The following is an 18262-nucleotide window of genomic DNA, read 5'->3' on the forward strand; positions in this document are numbered from 1 at the left end:
ACAAGGATTCCATTGGACCCTCACTGCTGACCTGTAGTACCTACTGTCTTTTGCCCCACATTTTTCTTTCTTACATAAACCTGGAAATATTTTTTAGCACTTTGGAGACAGTCTTTGAGATGCTAGTCCACCGTCTTCCTTGTATTGGCCTCACCGAAATAAATTCCTTTCCTGTTTCACCATGGTTCCTTTCTCTGCCTTTGCATTTTTGTCAGCGCTGAGTGGCCAGACTTGCTCTATTTGGGACTCCCACAGGCAGGTGTTCCTGCATCCCTGAACGCCAGCTACGTGGGTATGTACGTATATTTTCTCTATATGGATTTTATGTTTTAAAATTAATCTTACCAAAAAAAATTAATATTTTTGTCATTACCTTGAATGGAAACTCGTTTCTGTTGGCACAAGAAAGAGTAAATTACTGTCACGACGTTACTGACCAGGAAATCACTACATATTTAATATATATTCCCTAGTGAAAGGAATTAAAATATTTTATACCATTAACATAAAATGAGTAAAAATCTCAGACTGTGCACTCACATTAAACTCTTTTTTTTTTGGACAGTGGTATGTGTGTCACTAGTCTTCTGTTTTAGCCTATACATATTTTCTCTTTATTACAAGTTTCATGTATCATTTGCATAATTTTGAAAGCTTTAATTCAGACGTTACAGGATATTATTCTTTGAACGTACTATTGTACTTAGTTACAAGTACTTTCTTTTTTTAAAGATTATTTGTCAGAGAGCGCACACAAGCGGGGGAGCGGCCGGGAGCAAGTACTTTCTTTATCCAGTGCTGGTTTTGTTTTCAAGCCCCCACATTGCGGGCTGCCAGGTCAAATTAGCGCTCTCTCTGAGTGATAGCCTCCAGAAAATCCCAGCAGTACTCAGGCGGCTGGAAGAGGTCGAATATCATACGTTGTCCAAAGCGAAGATGCTGCGGAGGCTCCTGGGAAGTGTATTTTCAGAGTGAGGCGCGGGGGCCTTTTGCGCATGCGCAACCCCACCTCCTTTTGATAGTCGCCATCTTGTCTCACGCCCCGGGGCGGGAGAGCACTTTGGAGTCTCCAGGTCTGCGCGGTGCGACAGAGGGCGGGGCCTGGAACCTGCGCGGGCCGGGAGCGGTGGCCTTGCCCTGCAGGTGTGTGGCCGGGAGGGCTGGGGGAAGCCGGGTCTCTGCGGCTGCGCCGCGTCGGAGAACCTGGAAGCCGCCGCCGCCGCCCCCCTCCGAGCGCCCAGCTGGCCTCCGAGGAGGACTGGGGAGGGGGGTCAGGCAGGGGGCTTTGCGGGGGATTGCCCGTTGTCCACCTTCCTGGCTCTCGACCTGCGGAGCCGGGCGGCCCGAGTTGGCCGGGGGCGCGGGGGGAGCGGGGAGGGACGCGGGGGGGACGGCTTCTGTGACGTGGACCCCGGGCCCGCCACGTCCGCGCTGGCGTGGCTGCTGGCGTCGCAGCGCTGTCAAGCCCGGGGGACCTGCGTGCGTCCCGCTCCCGCCAGGAACCGAGCAGGGCGACCTCGGTACGACCCGGGCACTCATCTGTAAAATAATTCCAGTAATAATTCCAAAAATAATTCCACTGGGGTTGTTTGCTGTATTAAATAGGACTGTATATATAAAGTATGATAAGGACTCAATAAAGGTGAGCTTCTTTTATTATTACAAGGTATGCTGTTCTTTTCGTTATTGGCTCATTTAATCCTATCATCATAACCATCCTTTGAATCGTTATTAATCAGCTCCATTTTAATACGAGTACTAGAGGTTTAGCGATAAATGGGTGTACTCAGGACTAGCGGAGGAAGGTGGGTAAATTCTCATTGTTTTACTCCGGTTCATGCTGTTTCCCACGATAAAATCCAGTCTTCGGTTGTATTTAGTACCGTAATTGTCCCTGAGCAAAACTGTGAGTGTGGTAGACCTAACCTTACCACGTAGAGTTCTATTTCCAAAAATTCTTGAGGCTTTCTCAGAACTCTTGTGTCAAAAGGTTAATTAAGGCCCTTCTTGCATTCTCCGGCCTGTTCCTATTCTCAGAGGGCTGCTAACATGTAAACTGAAACCGTTAAGTTGAGCCCTGAATTTTAAGTCTTATTGGAGAAGCTGGGAACCCTCTAGTTTCTAGAGAGGGGAAATGGGACAGACTTTGTTAACAGACGAAAACTGGCATTTCATCGGGGCTCCATGTTTCTTAGAAAGTGTTATGTCTCTGTTCGGCAGGTGTGTCTGGACTTAAGTTTTGTAAGCATCATGCCAGCTGGAAGAGGCATTTAGTTACCTTTTGCTACCTAGATAAAGTGTTTTGGGATTTATGGTGTCAAATTGTTATTTTAAGGTTTAGATTTGTGTGGCTGTCAGAAGATGAGATGGCCATGTCAAAATTCTTCAAGGCCTAATTAATTTTTACCTTAAGGCCCAGCCCAAGATTGGAGGGGACAGTGAATTCCAGGGTACTGTCTGGATTTGTGGCAATGAGTGAAGACTTACAGAATCAAAATGGTACAGGAAAGGATGTTCAAAATGATCTAATTCCTTCTCATGTTAAATAATAGCATTGAAACTAAGTCACTAAGTTTGTTAATAGCAGAGACTAGCATAGAACAAGTCTCCAGGTCGTCCACAGTACCATGTTTAAGTCAAAACAAGTTTCTTGGAGAAGTGATTCTGGAGAAACTGCAATTTAGGGAGAGGAAACGTTCATTTTTGAGGGCTTTGAAGACTTTCTAACTTTGTGGGGTTTATAATATTAATAGGAAAAACTGTTATGTAACTTAAACACTTCCATATGAGTATTTCTTTTTAACATCATTTGTAATGCCAGCACCGGGGGCCATACTTTGGATATATATTAAACACCTTGGATATATATTATATACCTTGCCTAACCTATCTTTGGATGTTTAAGGTTTTCAATTCTTTTGTCCATTGACTAAATGGACTGAATGGCCAGTAGGAAAGAAATGTTTAGATTCACTCAAAATTTTCCCAGATTCATCATGATTATATCAGAGTCACCAATGGACAGGTGGGTAACTCCTTTATCATGGTCCTCCTATTCCTCTTCATGGCTCAAAGGGGTATTTTGCTAGGGGTTTATGTTTTACTAAAATATATGGAAATTTCTCACAGGTGATTCCTGAGCTGCAAGATAAGGTCTTTTAAGACTTCTGTTTTCCACCTATCTGGCTTCATAGTTTCTGTCCTTTCCCAAGAGCAGCAAAAAATGAACAAGTATCAGGTGAGTCATTTCCTTGGCCTTCTGTGTGTGTGTGTGTGTGTGTGTGTGTGTGTGTGTCTATTTTCAGTGAGTTTTATGAAAGCCCATACATTAAACATGAAAAGTGGAAATACTTAAAAATCACCTTAAGGGAAAATGCTGTTTGAATAGCACAGCAGTTCCAGAGTGTACTCTGCAGATTCCTGGGATCCCCAAGACCTTAATAAGGGGCCTGTGAGGTCAGAACGTAATACTGAGATGCGAACTGCCTTGCACACTGATGGTGTAAGAGCAATGGTGACTAGGTTGCTGCCTGTTTGGCCTGAATCAAGACAGTGATACCAATGACTTTCTCTGCAGTGTACTCACAATAAAAAACTGCCACCTTTACTTAAGGGTATCTTTGATGAAACAGTAAAAATTAATTTATTAAATCTTGACCCTTGAATACGTATCTTTGTAATACTGAGTCTGAGGAAATGGGAAGTTGACTTACAGTACTTTTGCTACATACTGAGGAATGATGGTTGTCTAGAGAAAAGGCACTTGTGCGACTGATTCGTGAGCTCACCTAGCCACCTTTTCATGGAATACTATTTTTACTTGAAAGAGCAACTGGCAGACAAACTGTGGTTATTTGGACGGGTATTTACCAAACATTTTCTCAAAAATGGCAGAAGTGAGCCTGCCACTTCAAGAAAAAGAACTCTCAGTATTTGTTGCTAGTGTTAAAAGTTGAGCTTTCCAGTGAAACAGATTTTTGGAAAACTTGTATCCTCCACTGTGAAGCTGACACGTTCTAATAGTTAAAAAAGACTTTTCTGAGGAGATTGGTGAAGATACTAACAAATGTAATATATTTTTTATATGTGTCTGCATTTGAGTAATATTTCTCTCTTTTAAAGATTATTTATTCATTTGAGAGAGAGAGCACACGTCCGTGCACAAGCAGAGGAAGAGGGAGAAGCAGACTCCCCACTGAGCAGGGAGCCTGACATGGGGATTGATCCCAGGACTCTTGAGATCATGACCTGAGTGGAAGGCAGATGCTTAAGCGACTGAACCACCCAGGCGCCCCTTGAGTAATACTTTTGATATATGTGCTCAGAGGCAGTTTAGGAGGACAGCGTGACACAGAGAAGTGAGGAACAGAATAACGTGGTTAGGGAATGCCACTCTAAAAAGGTAGTATTTGAGGAGAGTCCTGGTTAAATGAGAGAGGGAACCAAGTAGGATTCTGGGGGAAAAGCATTCTAGGTATGAAGAAAAGCAAATACAAACACCCTGAGGCATGTTCCAGAAACAGTATTCAAGACATTGAAGCTACAGAGCGGACATAGGGGAGAATGAGCTAAGAGGGAAGATCAAAGACGTAGAAGGGGCTGCAATATGTAGGACCTTGTAGGCTGAAGAAAACATTGAATTTAAGTTTTATTTAAAAATCATACTTATGCAATCAAAGGAATGTATTTAATGTATATGTAAAATTAAGGGAATATTGATGAAACACAGGTGTATCCCCTATCTGGCTTAAGAAATGAAAATTACTACTATCTTTGAAGCCCCGTGTGCCCCTCCTCACCATTCATGACCCAGAGAAAAATGAATCCTGACTTTTGTGGTAACCATTTCTTTGATTTTATAAATTTAATGTTTAAAAACAAAAGAGTGTATTTGGCACTGAATTTCCCAGCCCTTTTATAAGCACTTGACATAGTGTTTGAAATTCTTATAGCCCAGGGGCGCCTGGGTGGCTCAGTCATTGAGCGTCTGCCTTCGGCTCGGGTCATGATCCCAGGGTCCTGGGATCGAGCCCCGCATCGGGCTCCCTGCTCAGCGGGAGGCCTGCTTCTCCCTCTCCCTCTGCCTGCCGCTCTGCCTACTTGTGCTCTCTGTCAAATAAAAAGGTAAATCTTTAAAAAAAAAAGAAAGAAAGAAAGAAAGAAAAATTCTTATAGCCCAGCTTCTGAAATCGTTCACTACCATATCATAAACTTTCAGTGTGGACATTATGTTATTAACTAAAAATCACAGTCTTTGGGCATGATGGTAGGGAGAAAGAGACTATGGAAAGAGGGAGAAATAATATAGGAGGAAGCTCCAAAAAAATTAGCCTATTCAACAGTTCTGCTTTAGTCTTGAACATGTATCTTTTACAGGATATTCTCCTTATCCAGAATTCATTCAGGGGTGCCACATGTTCCCCACTTTGTGCTCTGTAACTAATCTCTGACTGGCCAGTTTGGCCAGCACAACTGACTAGTGAGCCTTTTAGTTTTTTGAAGTAATTTTGAGTGCAGTCATCACTACCAACTCTTGGAGAAGTTTATTTTATGCAGATACTGTAATTTTTGGTTTGTTCATTGCCATTTTGGCCCAATGATGTGATCTTTTTTTATTTCTTCTTGAATCTTTCAGGTTGTATTGGCATAAATTTCTTCTGTTTGAAAACATCCTTTACGTTGTTTTTATTCTGTTCGCTTGCTTGTTTTAGTGAGGATCTGCTGGTGGAAAATTCTGAGTTTGGTTTATCTGAAATATAAAAGGCTTTTTCACTGTGTATAGAACTCTTGGCTGACAGTTCTTACAGTTTAAAACATTGAAAAGCATTCATTGTCTTCTACTGATACTACTGAAAATTCACCTTTTGTCAGACCTCTAAAGTAAATTTGCATTCCGGGCTAGCTACTTTTAAGATACCTGAACTCTACTGTGTGTATGTGTGGATTTTTCTTTATCCTAATGAGACTCGTTGTACTTCCTTTGGGAGACGTCTCTTCCTGCCCTGGTGCTCTGCTCCCAGCCTGTGGAGGGCTCTTGCCATGTACTCGGCTGTCTGTACTTCAGACCATTCATATTGGTTATGGAGCTTCCTATTTGGTTCCAGAAATTGTTTCCCCAACTTACAATAAAACGATCACTCTGAGACATTTGATGGGAAGTAAAAAAAAAAAAAAGTCCTGCAGATCCTAGGCTTCCATTTAGGGACCTTTTGGATGTGAAACCTCCTCCAGTCACCAGCTAGTATCAAATGGCAGATTGGTGTTCACATGCTTTGACTGGAGTTCTAAGACATCGCAGAAATCCATAAGCAAACATTAAAATTTTGTTGAGCTGGATTGGTTCCCTCTCCCCTACTTGCCCCTAAAAGTGAAAGTCATTGTGGTTTTCTTTTCTGGAGCATTCATCTCTTGTGAATTTTTCCTTTGTTCATCTCAGTTCTCTGATTCTCAGTTCTCTGATAGGTTTTTGGAAAACTTGTAATTTTCTATGTTAGGGGCTTGTTCTTATTGTTAGGGTGAGATCCACTTCTCTTTTGCCTTTCTACATTCTATTCAGAACTAGCTTTTTATCCTTATGGTCAGGATGCTAGCTCTAAGCTACTTTCTGCTCTGCCCTGAAATTTGAAAATGCCCCCAAAATTCAAATTCAAGGTATAGGACTCAATTTCTTTTTTTCTAGGCTCTTGATCCCCCCACAATTTTGGTGCATATGGTAATATTTGATGCTTTCGTACTGCCATTCTTAGTGTTTTCTGGGGTTTGGTTCTTACTTTTATTTTTTAATTGGGGCAAAATATACAGAAAACTTACCATTTTAACCATTTTTCACTGTACAGTTCAGTGGCTTTAAGTACATTCACATCATGGTACAATCATCACGACCATCCAACTCCAGAACTTTTTTCATCTCGCACAACTAAAAAATCTAGCCATTAAACAGTAACTCCTTATTCCCCCTTCCCCTGGGAACCACCAGTCTACTTTCTATCTATAACCTGACTATACCAGGTCTCTCATATAAGTAGAATCACACAGCATTTGCCGCTTTTAACTGGCATATTTCACTCAGTATAATGTCCTTAATATTCATCAATGTAGCATTGTGACAGGATTTCCTCCTTCCTATTAAAGGCTAAATGATACTCCATTGTTTCTATATACCACATTTTGTTTATGCATTCTTTTTTTTTTGGCATGTTTTATTAAAAATCAAGATTTTATACTTTTTACTGTGTTCCATCTTTCCTTTTGCATCTAGTTCAACTTCTCTTAATACTCACACCTACCTTCTTTGATGCAGCCTCTTCTCTACTTTTAGTTGTGGAGTTTGTTCGGCCAGTCTTGGGGTTGCTTTCATGGGTTATTTATGCTGACGTGTTACCTAGTTATATTCATGGGAGGATTGTGCTAGGTCCTCCTCCTCCTCCACCATCTTCCCAACCTCTCCTTGATGCATTCATCTCTTGATGGACACTTGGGTTTTTTGCACCTTGTGGCTATTCTGAATAATGCTGCTGTGAACACTGGTATACAAATACGTGCTTGAGTCCCTGCTTTGAGTTGTTTTGGATATATAAGTAGGAGTGGAATTGTTGAATCATATGGTAATACTTTAAGTTTTTGAGGAACCAACGTACTAGAGTCTCTGTAGGAGATGCACCATTTTACATTTCCACCAGCAATCCACAAGGTTTCCAGTTTCTCTGTATCCTTGCCAATACTTGATATTTTCCTGGGTTTTTATGTTGTTGTTGTTGAGAGTCGTCATCCTAATGGGTGTGAAGTCATTTTTGTTTTGTGCTCTGTTTTATCTTCTTTATTCTTTAACTTTATTCTTTAACTTACAGCAGAATTCACTCTTTTTGGATATACATTTCAGTGAGTTTGGACACATGCATAAAGGCACACAGTCATCACCACAGTGAGGAATTAGAGCAGTTTCCTTGCCTCAAAATTCTTTTGGTTCCCCCCACCACTAATTCCTAGCAATCACCAATTTATTCTTTATCCCTGTAATTTTGCCTTTTCCTGAATACCATATAAGTTAAGTCAAACAGTATGTAGTTTTGTGAGGCTACCAACGTTCATTTAGCATAATGCATTGGAGATGTAATCATGTTGATTGTACCCACAGTTCATTCTTTTTTATTGCTAAATAGTACTGAGCTGTATGTATGTACCCAATTTATTAACGCATTCACCAGCTGAAAACCATTTGGGTTTCTGTTTCGTGGCAATTATAAAAGGAGGTGTTACAAACAATTGCATATAGATTTCTGTGTGTACAGAGATTTTCATTTATCTTGGGTAAATACCTAGGCATGTGCTTACCTGCCTCAAATTTAGTATTGTGATTAACTTTATAAGAAACTGCCAAACTGTTTACCAGAGTAGCTGTACTATTTTGTGTTCCTACCACGATGTACAGAGTTCTACCTGTTTCGCATTCTTGTCAGGATTTGGTATTGTCAGTTGTGATTTTTTTTCAAATCCTGCTGGTAGGTGTGTAGTGGTATCTCATTATGGTTTTAATTTGCATTTATCCAATGACTAATATATTGAAAATGTTTTAATGTGCTTATTTGCTACCCATATATCTTCTTTTGGAGTGCACTTACCAAGTTACACTACCTTGGACTTTTATATTTGGATTTTGAACTAGAACTGCCCATTAGCTGTGAATCTCTTTCCTTGGCTTCCTAAGCACTCTCCTCCTGACCTGCCCATATACTTAGAGTTCTGTCAGACTCTGGTCTTGGCCTAGTTTCTCCTACCATTATCTTGAATGTTGTTGCTTTCAGACTTCTTTTTTGACTCTTCTGGAACCCCGTTTTTTAAATATGACAATATTCTTTGTGGAAATTTACTTACATGGATATCCATCAGAATAGACAGTTCCAGCTATATGTTCCACAGTCACTTCACAGCGTGAACAAAATTCAACTCTGTCTCCTCTTGCCCAACGGATTCTTTTTCTTGTTTTCCAGTTTCTTTTATGGATTTCCTGGTTGCTACAGAATAATGTTAGTTGGCAAAATACAAATGTCTCCACACGCCCCAACCTATTCCTACTGTATAGCTAGGAGACAGGAAACTTCTGTCTCTGTATAAGTTGGGAGATCACTATTACGAGCAAAAGCAGTTTGGAGCTCACCCCAGAGCAGGAAGTCAGGAGGGCACTGATGGAAGAGGAAAGATGTCGAGGTCATAGTTGTAGAGCAGCATAAGATCAAATGGGCACAGAGACGCTCACCCTGACTGGGGAGATGCTGGAGAGTGAGACCGTGGGAGCCGAGGACTGGCACGGGGAGGAGAAAGGAGGGGCTTTAGAATGTGTGCGGGAACACCGACGGCAGCTTCAAGCGGTCAGCAGCACAGAGGAAAAGAGGTGGAATCCCTGTGTCCTTAGTAGCGAAGGCAGCCAGAAAACAAGCAGCTGGAATCAGGTGTCCTAAAGAAAAGTACATTAGCACAGAATCTGAAGACCCCACCCCCAGTACTGCTGTTTCCTTCAAGAATGTGAATATACTCTGGCAACAGAGAGAGTTTTTTGGGGAACTGAAGACGAGGGTAACACTTCCACCCCTCCCCACCATTTATGTTCATTTGATCATGAACAAAAAATGTTACTCAACATGCAGACAGTACTAAAAGAAAAAAGTAGAATGCGTGAATTAACACTTTGTTGACGTCAGTACTCCTCCCTCAAACAAACGCAAAGTAGAGGAGAGTACAGCTTTCCAGTATTAAGGAGTTTCAGATAGGAAATAACTTTAAAACCCAGAGACTAAAGACTCAGAAACTGAAAAGCAAGTAGGTATAAAATATAAGCAAAGTAACTCAGGGAAGAAATAGTAGAACAGAAAATCCTGTCAGGTTAGAAGATTAAATGACAGTGCAGCTCTGGAAGAAGAGAAATGCAAGTCGGATGACTGACATGTGGCAGAGGAACTGGAAGAGACTGTGGAGTCGGGGAGAGGGTAGGGGTGCCGTTAAGAATGGACAAGGAAGAGGAAGAGAGAATAACAAATAGGAAATAAGGTAGAATCCGTGAATAACAAAACCTAAATAGTGGAAGAGAGCTAATATTTAATCCAGGGAAACTTTCCATAAAGAAAAGAAAAACTGAATTACATACTGAAAAGGCTGTGTGTGCCAGAGAGAACTGACCCAGAGTGGTAAACCCCAAGAGAGAGTCTAATAAAACTACTAGACTTACTTAAAGGTAGAGAAAAAAAGAGTCCTCTACGTCCCAAGGAAAAAAGTCTACGTCCCTTGCCAAGGAAAGAAAATAAAATTGACATAATTCTCATTAGCAGCATATATATAAAACAAGAATAGCGGAACAGTGTTTTCAAGAAAAGTAGAAGGAAGAACTTATATTCAGCAAAGAAGTTCTTCAAGTTTTCACATTACATGTCAGATTCTGTGGAATATAAGCAAAGCAATGATTGGAGGAAATTTCATAGCCTTACATAGTCCTACCAATAAAAGTGAGAGAATGAAAATAATTAGCATTACAGTTCTAGCTATTATCAAACGCTATAGATACTGTAGGAGTTATCCTTCCCTGCTCTCAGTAATTATTCATTTCCAATGAAGGTATGTTTCTTCCCCCCACTGCTGCTATTTTAAATGTTTATCGTTCACATATGCCCTTAATTTCCTAACACTCCATAATTCTGCTGTGGTATTTGCCTCTTCTACTTCAGTGTTTTCTTCTAAACTACCAGGCTACTCCTGTAACTCTAGCACTTCACATCTGCCTCTTCAGTGGCTCCGTTATCTGTAAGTGAATGGGTGAACATCCCAAAGATGTGTAGGCCAGCCCACAAAGTGGAAAAATAGTGTGCAATAGCAGAATATCTATTCATATTTCTCTTTCTTATAAATAGAAAAACAAAACATCAATTTTTAATAAAGACTTACAAATTTGTATTTATAAACAGGCACCAATTAAGTGGGTATGCAAAATATATTTTAATGGCCCAGAGACACACTCAGAATTTTTCCATGTTCTGTCACCTGACTGGACTGTATCACCTTCTTTTTTTTTTTTTTTTTTTTTAAAGATTTTATTTATTTATTTCAGAGAGAGAGAGAATGAGAGATAGAGAGCACGAGAGGGAAGAGGGTCAGAGGGAGAAGCAGACTTCCTGCTGAGCAGGGAGCCCGATGTGGGACTCGATCCCGGGACCCCAGGATCATGACCTGAGCCGAAGGCAGTCGCTTAACCGACTGAGCCACCCAGGCGCCCCTGGACTGTATCACCTTCTAACTAATCTTTCCTATTCTCATATCATGCCGTCTTATTTGTAACTTTCCTAAACTTGCCACTTTTCATGCGTCAAGGCCTTTGCCGACTCCATTTTCTTTCTTCCCAGTTTATGGTAGCTTGACTACCTAGTAAAATCTGATTTGAGAATATACAATGCAAATATCTATCCCCATTTGTGACCATCGTATGTCTGGTACATGTTTCTGTCAGAGCACCTGCTATGAATACTGCAATCAAGTATTTACATCTTTGCCTCCTTGTCAGAGTGTAAGCTCCTTGACAACAGGAATAGTTGCTTTCATTCATCGTGTCTCCAGCAGAGTTCCAGGCATGGGTGGTATTTTCAGTAAATACATATGGAACATTTCATCTATGTACAGAGGAGCAAAATATCTTAACTTTCTAGAGTAAACTTTATAGTTGCCAGGTTAACAGCTAGTTTACGCGTGTCTTTTTGTGGTGCCCTACTCTGATTACTTCAGTTTGAACTGAAATCTGTTGTTACAGGGACCAGTAACATTCAAGGATGTTATTGTGGAATTCAGCCGGGAAGAGTGGCAGTTACTGAGCGCTGCTCAGAGGACCCTATACAGGGAAGTGATGCAAGAGAACTATGGTCTCCTAATCTCAGTGGGTGAGAAAAACTTCCCCATATGTAACTACCGAGAGTTTGCATTTCCTTTCCCAGTTGCTGGACTGCATAATATTAGCTTTGTTTCAGGGGTAAAAGGTGATGAATCCATTTTGGGTACGAGAAAAAATATTTGTGTCCCCTCCCTCCCCACTGAAAGAATCTAAATCTGCCAAGCCTAAGTAGGACCTTCATTGTTCTCCTAAAACCGCATTTCCTCATTCTTTAAGTCCCTAAATTCCAAGTAATCTGTATTACATACTTTTCCACTAATAGGTTACCGTGTGAAAAAGCCGAATGCAGTCTTCAAGCTGAAACAAGGAAAAGAACCGTGGATATTGGAAGTAGAATTTCCACATCGGAATTACCCAGGTGAGTGACGACCTGTGGCCCCTGTTGCTAGTGAGGTGGTTGGTGCCTTTGGCCTTCTGAAATATTTTTAGGAATCTCTTTTTTAAATGCCCTATACTTTTGGAAAAGACCAAGGACACCTGATCTGCATATGCAAGCAACATAAATCACACCTCCGGTTTTCATTTTTCCACATAATTCCTCCTTTGCCAGACTTTTAAAAATAGATTTACTTTTCTTTCCTATATACAAAATCTAACTGCTGCCTAACCTTGGCTTAAATTTTTGTCTTCTTTCTAGAATTCCCCGTTACTGAAATTCTAGAACACTGTAATCTTAAATCTGATGATAAATTTTTCTCCAAATGCCATTTCCCTCCTTTTACTAACAATGAGATGCCTCAGTTATTTTTCAGCACCGGTTTTATTAACTTCCTTTTCTCTCTTTAAACTCTGAAATCAGATTACAAATCTTTGTGTCTTTCATCAATTACATTATTTCAGAGTTGATACTTCCTTTTAGATGTGGTTTGTCTTTCACACAAAGTACTCATTATCCCTTCTAAAATCTACTTCACCTTACTTGGAGTGTTGTAACACTAAGATTTAAAAAACTAAAAACAAGCCAGAAAAAACTACTAAGATGATCTCACTCTGCTTCCTTAAATGCTTTTCTCATATTCCTGACTTGTGTACTTACATGTTGCCAGGACCAGGAACAATGCCTGGTGTTTAGTAGTTGTTCACTAGATATTCTTGAAAGGTTGAATGTGAATTAACAAGAGGCAGGCACTGTCTTCTCCTCTGTGCCCTTCACAGTAACTCCTGCAAGGGCTCCTCCTTTCCTAAGACCAAAGACACACACGATCTTGTTTCCTGTGTGTCCCAGTTAGCCCTGCCCAGGTCCCCATCAGGTAACGTCTTACGTCTTCTCCACAAGTGCCGTGAAATTCCAACCCCAAGCCTCTGCTCATAATCTTTCACTTTCTGTCAAGCATTTAAAGATGAGTAACTGTGAAGGTCGGTAAAGGTTCCAGAATGATGTTGAGTAATTACTCTTTATAGATCATGTAATAAATTGAAGCAGAGAGGTGGGAACTAAACTATGAAAGCAGAATAAGCCTGGGATTGAGTTGTGGCTAACAGTGCTTTGGAGATGCAGTATTTGGCCATCAGGCTTGAAAATCTTTGCTACTGCAAATGGGAATTCATCCATTTTATGATGGCTTGCACTCTCTTTTTAATTATCTTTCCTTTAGGATATATGTTTTCCTGGGTCTTCTGCCCCTGTGAAAATTAAGCCAGCTAGATGGACAGTGAGAGCCCAAAGTGTAGAACTATTCCTCCACACACGGGGAAACAGATGTTCTCAGAAAGTCACTTTAGTGTTGGCATACAGATTGTCGTGTGCGGGTATAGAGGAAATCAAGCAGAAGTTTATAGTCTGCTAAAGTAACACAGGAAATTAGATTTCAGCTGACAAAGACCTGTTAGCTTTTCATCCAATTTCATCTTTCCCCTGAAATTTTCAGTGAACACAGCTGTCTTCTAATTTTTCTTGTCACTCTACTTACTGTTCCTGTCTGTCATGGGCTTACAGCATTCTGAGTCCCTAAGTCTTGTTCAGCAGCACTCTGAATATCTTTTGTTCTCTGCTCCCTATTCTTTTATTTTTTCTTCCCCCTTAACTTTTTCCTGCCAGTTTTTAAGGCCATATTTGTAAAGTGTCAGAAGTACTTGGATTTATAACCACGTTTCTTCCCTGGTCTGCTACTGCAGTTTTTAATGTTTCTGTTTTTTCTAAACCAGTGGGATAGATGAGATTTGCATTTGAGAGTTCCTTTATTTGGGGAGATTGCCTGAAGCCTAAGAATCAACCCTACAACCATAATAATACATTAAGATTTATACAGTATTAAATTTTGGATTCCTTTGTAGAAGACCTCTGGAAAATTCATGACCTAGGAGCGAAATACCAGGAAAGCCGAGCTGAAAATTCAAGGCAAGTCCAAGATTTCGATTTTAAGATTAGAAGCCTTGTAATAAGAAAGGACTGATGGGAGTACTGGAAGTAGGAAAACACGAGTTCATACTAAATGTGAGAAAACTAACAACTGGAGTGAATTCCAAAGCATATAACCCAAATGGGAACGCATTCTTCCATAATGGAGATCTTATTCAGGACCAGGAGATTCAAACTTTGAAGTTTCATCTTTTAATTCTTCTGAGTTACCCGGTAAGGGAGGCTTTGTAGATCTCAGGCACTTGAGAGACACCGCGCATACAATGCAAGGGAAGGTTCCTTCTACCAAATGTTAAACCACAGTGTGTGTCAGAGAACGTAAGTGGAGAAACTGTGAATCTAATCAGTATGGGAAAATCTCTAGAAGTTAGTTCTCAGCTAAGCTAGTGTACCTTAGACATTACTGAATTTGGAAATTTCCTTTCTAGGAATGGAGAACTCACAAAACACCAGCAAACTCAAGCCAGAGAGAAAACCCATAAATGCAATGAATGTGGAAAGTCCTTCTGCCAGAAGTCTATCCTCCTAATACATCAGCATATTCATTCAAAGGACAAACCCAGGGAATGTGGGGAATCTGGCTCTAGAAACGGAGACCGCACAGTACAACAGAAAACTCACACGAGAGAGAAAACCTATGAATGTAAAGAATGTAAGAAAACTTTCTATCACCTGTCATCTCTTAGTAGACATTTGAGGACTCATGCAGGGGAGAAACCGTACGAATGTAATCAGTGTGAGAAATCCTTCTACCAGAAGCCACACCTCGTAGAACATCAGAAAACACACACAGGAGAGAAACCCTTTGAGTGTAATGAATGTGGGAAGTTCTTCTATGTTAAGGCATACCTCATGGTACATCAGAAAACACACACAGGAGAGAAACCGTATGAATGTAAGGAATGTAGGAAATCCTTTTCCCAGAAATCACACCTCACAGTACATCAGAGAACACATACAGGGGAGAAACCTTATAAATGTAAGGAATGTGGGAAATTCTTTTCTAGAAATTCACACCTCAAAACTCATCAGAGAACTCACACAGGAGAGAAACCCTATGAATGTAAGGAATGTGGGAAATGCTTCTACCAGAAGTCAGCTCTCACAGTACATCAGCGAACTCACACAGGGGAGAAACCCTTTGAATGTAATAAATGTGGAAAAAACTTTTACTATAAATCAGACCTCACCAAACATCAGAGAAAACACACAGGGGAGAAGCCCTATGAATGTCATGAATGTGGTAAATCTTTCTCTGTGAATTCAGTCCTCAGATTACATCAAAGGACACACACAGGGGAGAAACCCTATGAATGTAAGGAATGTGGGAAATCCTTCTCTCAGAAGTCACATTTTATCATACATCAGAGAAAACACACAGGGGAGAAACCCTATGAATGTCAGGAGTGTAGGAAAACTTTTATTCAGAAATCAAAACTTACTGCACATCAGAAGACACACACAGAGGGAAAAAGCTGATAAATACTATGAACAGGGAACTTATTTTGGAATTCATCCTTCAGAATAACTGGATAATTCACCCAAGACAAAAAACTTAGGAATATCATCTATCTCAGAAAATTTCAGTCAAGAGTCTTTCTTGACAGAAAAGGAAATACACAGAAATTCTTTAAATCTATGCGGGAGAGCTTTTTACCATAGGTCAGACTTAATGAAGTATCAGACAACCCACAAACTGTAAAACATGAGGGAGACGGTTCTTTTAGAAGTCATACTAGATCGCACAACACAGAAATCACATGAGAGAAATCCTGTAAAAACGAATGTCAGGGAATTTTCTGTCAGGGCAGCCATCACTAGATATCCAAAAGCTTACCTGAGTGAGAAGCTCCCATCAGTATCCTTCCCAAGCATTCAGAAACCTTTGACACCAGGTGGACTTGGAGCACTCAAAGGTGTAACTGCACAGACTGCAACAGATACAGAAGCCTTTATGGGGAAGTGATGTTTCAGTGAACTTCAGATCCGTGATGCTGGGATAGAACCTTTGCAGACATTTCAAATATGTGAAAGTTCCTTGACAAAAATTCAAAGAGAATCTGTACTGAGTGAGGGTAACAGTTACACCGAAAGTCATGTTGCAGCAGTTGGATTCTGAGGGGTTTCCTTTGTTTTTTGGGTTTTGTTTTGTTTTTTAAGAAACCTACCAATGTCTAGATATTTGAAGCTTTTTAAAAAGCACAAACACATTGAAAAAACCAGGTGATATCCTTATACACATGCGAAGAATCCTTTAGTATGTAGAACTAATGTGTGTCAGCACGCTACAAGACAGGTTGTGGATGTTTATGTGCACATGGATCCCCTCCATAATTGTACATAGGGAAATATGTAGCCTTGGTTCAGTAGTTTTCACGTATGTGAAGATATTTCACATTATGTCTCAGCATTGACTCCTGTTGTTACTCTAATGTGTATTTTAAATGTAATATTCTTTTAAAATTTAATGCATCTTTTTCTGTTTCCTTGCATTTTTAAATGAATACAGATGTTACTGAACCAATCCTTCAGAAAGGTCAGCCGTGTTTTACATTAGGGACACATTTATTCATAAAAAAAGACTGAAATCATTTTTAAAAACAGCTGAAAACACTTAAACCATAACACTACATAAAGAAGTCGTATCCATCTTACTGTTGATGTTTTAGCAGGGGGCAGAGCTATCTGCCGTAGAATTTTGTATGAGTGTCTTAAGAATGTTCTTCGCTGCCTTTTTCTTCATAGCAGAAGCAACATGGTAGTGGTTAAGAGATGTGGACCCTGGACTCTTACTGCCATGGCCCAAATTCCAGCATGGGGCATGCCACTTAACCTCTCTGTGCCTCTGTTTCCTTTTCTATAAACAAGAAGTGGTAATGATAGGATTGCTTTGATGTAGAAATGAGTTAATATTTTTAGAGCACTTAGAATAGTGTCTGAGACACAAGAAAAGCATATGTTAGATACTATTATCATTATAATTTGTATTTCTTGATTTATGCTAGAAAAAAAGTTGGCTACCAACATTCACCACTCACTTTATTGCTGTAGTGCCTTGGTTTGGCTTGGTTGTGCATTTTCCCACACAGGATTCAGATATTCAGATGTGACCCAAGGCCCGTGTTTGTAGCCTACAAGCCAAGAATGGTTTTGCATTTCTGAGTGGGTGGAAAAAAATAAAGCATATTTTGCAACATGTGAAAAGTATATTCAAATTTCAGTGTCCATAAATAAAGTTTTATTAGAACACTAATAAAAACCATTTGTCTCTGTTTTGCCTGAGGCTGCCTTTAGCACTACAAGAACAGAGTTGAGTAGTTCTGACAGAGACCGTATGGCTCACAGAGCCTGCGATAGTTACTATCTGGCACTTTACAAAGTTAAGTTTTTCTGTTACTTAGAGCTGAAAACACCACAATCAACATATATGATGTACTTTTATATATAGTATGTGTTTCAGAAATGATGCATACAGCAATTTGTGGGTGGGTGGTTTTGTGCAGTGTATTTATTTTGTATATTGTATTTATATGTTAAAAGCCTAAGCATTAGAATTTTTTCAAATAAATGTTTTATTTGTTGAACTGTCATAAAATCAAAACATTTTCTGATGGAATATAGCAGTACATGTATAAAATAAACACTGTCTAAATTAAGTCAAATTGTTAATTAGTCCCTACCTAAAAATATTCCCTTATTTTCTTCCAAGTCAATGGCCAGTGTTCCCTATATCATTTTATAATTTTCTCACTATCCCATGACCATCTTTGTCATACTTAACTAGCAAAATCTAATAACAAAAACCGTACAATGCCCAACTCCACCAGCTACATTACTAGTAATCTACATTACTAGTATTACTACAGTACCAGCAGAATTATTTTATTGCCTAAACTTCAGGATTGTCAAATGCTGCTCCGATCTAAATCCTGCCACTTGCCCGCCCCTTCCAAATGATGACTTTCGTGATGCTCAACTTC

General features: G+C 40.0%; 1 protein-coding gene across 4 annotated transcripts; it reads left to right on the top strand.

Moving 5' to 3' along the window:
* Nucleotides 1-1029: 1029 nt before the first annotated feature.
* On the top strand, nt 1030-17975 carry ZNF25 (zinc finger protein 25). 4 transcript variants are annotated; one of them, XM_088019912.1, is made up of 6 exons: nt 1030-1143; nt 2906-3238; nt 11786-11912; nt 12186-12281; nt 14198-14261; nt 14711-17975. In XM_088019912.1, exons 2-6 carry the CDS (start codon nt 3224-3226, stop codon nt 15759-15761), a joined length of 1353 nt encoding a protein of 450 aa, XP_087876038.1. In that variant the 5' UTR covers nt 1030-1143; nt 2906-3223; the 3' UTR covers nt 15762-17975. The 4 variants fall into 4 exon arrangements, with proteins under 4 accessions (XP_087876038.1, XP_087876040.1, XP_087876039.1 ...); XM_088019914.1 differs by having other exon boundaries at nt 3130-3238; XM_088019913.1 differs by lacking the exon at nt 1030-1143 and having other exon boundaries at nt 1410-3025; nt 3130-3238.
* The last annotated feature ends 287 nt before the right edge of the window (nt 17976-18262 follow it).

Source organism: Eumetopias jubatus, unplaced genomic scaffold (assembly GCF_037043125.1).
Source record: "Eumetopias jubatus isolate StellerSeaLion01/CBP00866 unplaced genomic scaffold, mEumJub1_p1.0 scaffold_17, whole genome shotgun sequence".
Classification (NCBI taxonomy): domain Eukaryota; kingdom Metazoa; phylum Chordata; class Mammalia; order Carnivora; family Otariidae; genus Eumetopias; species Eumetopias jubatus.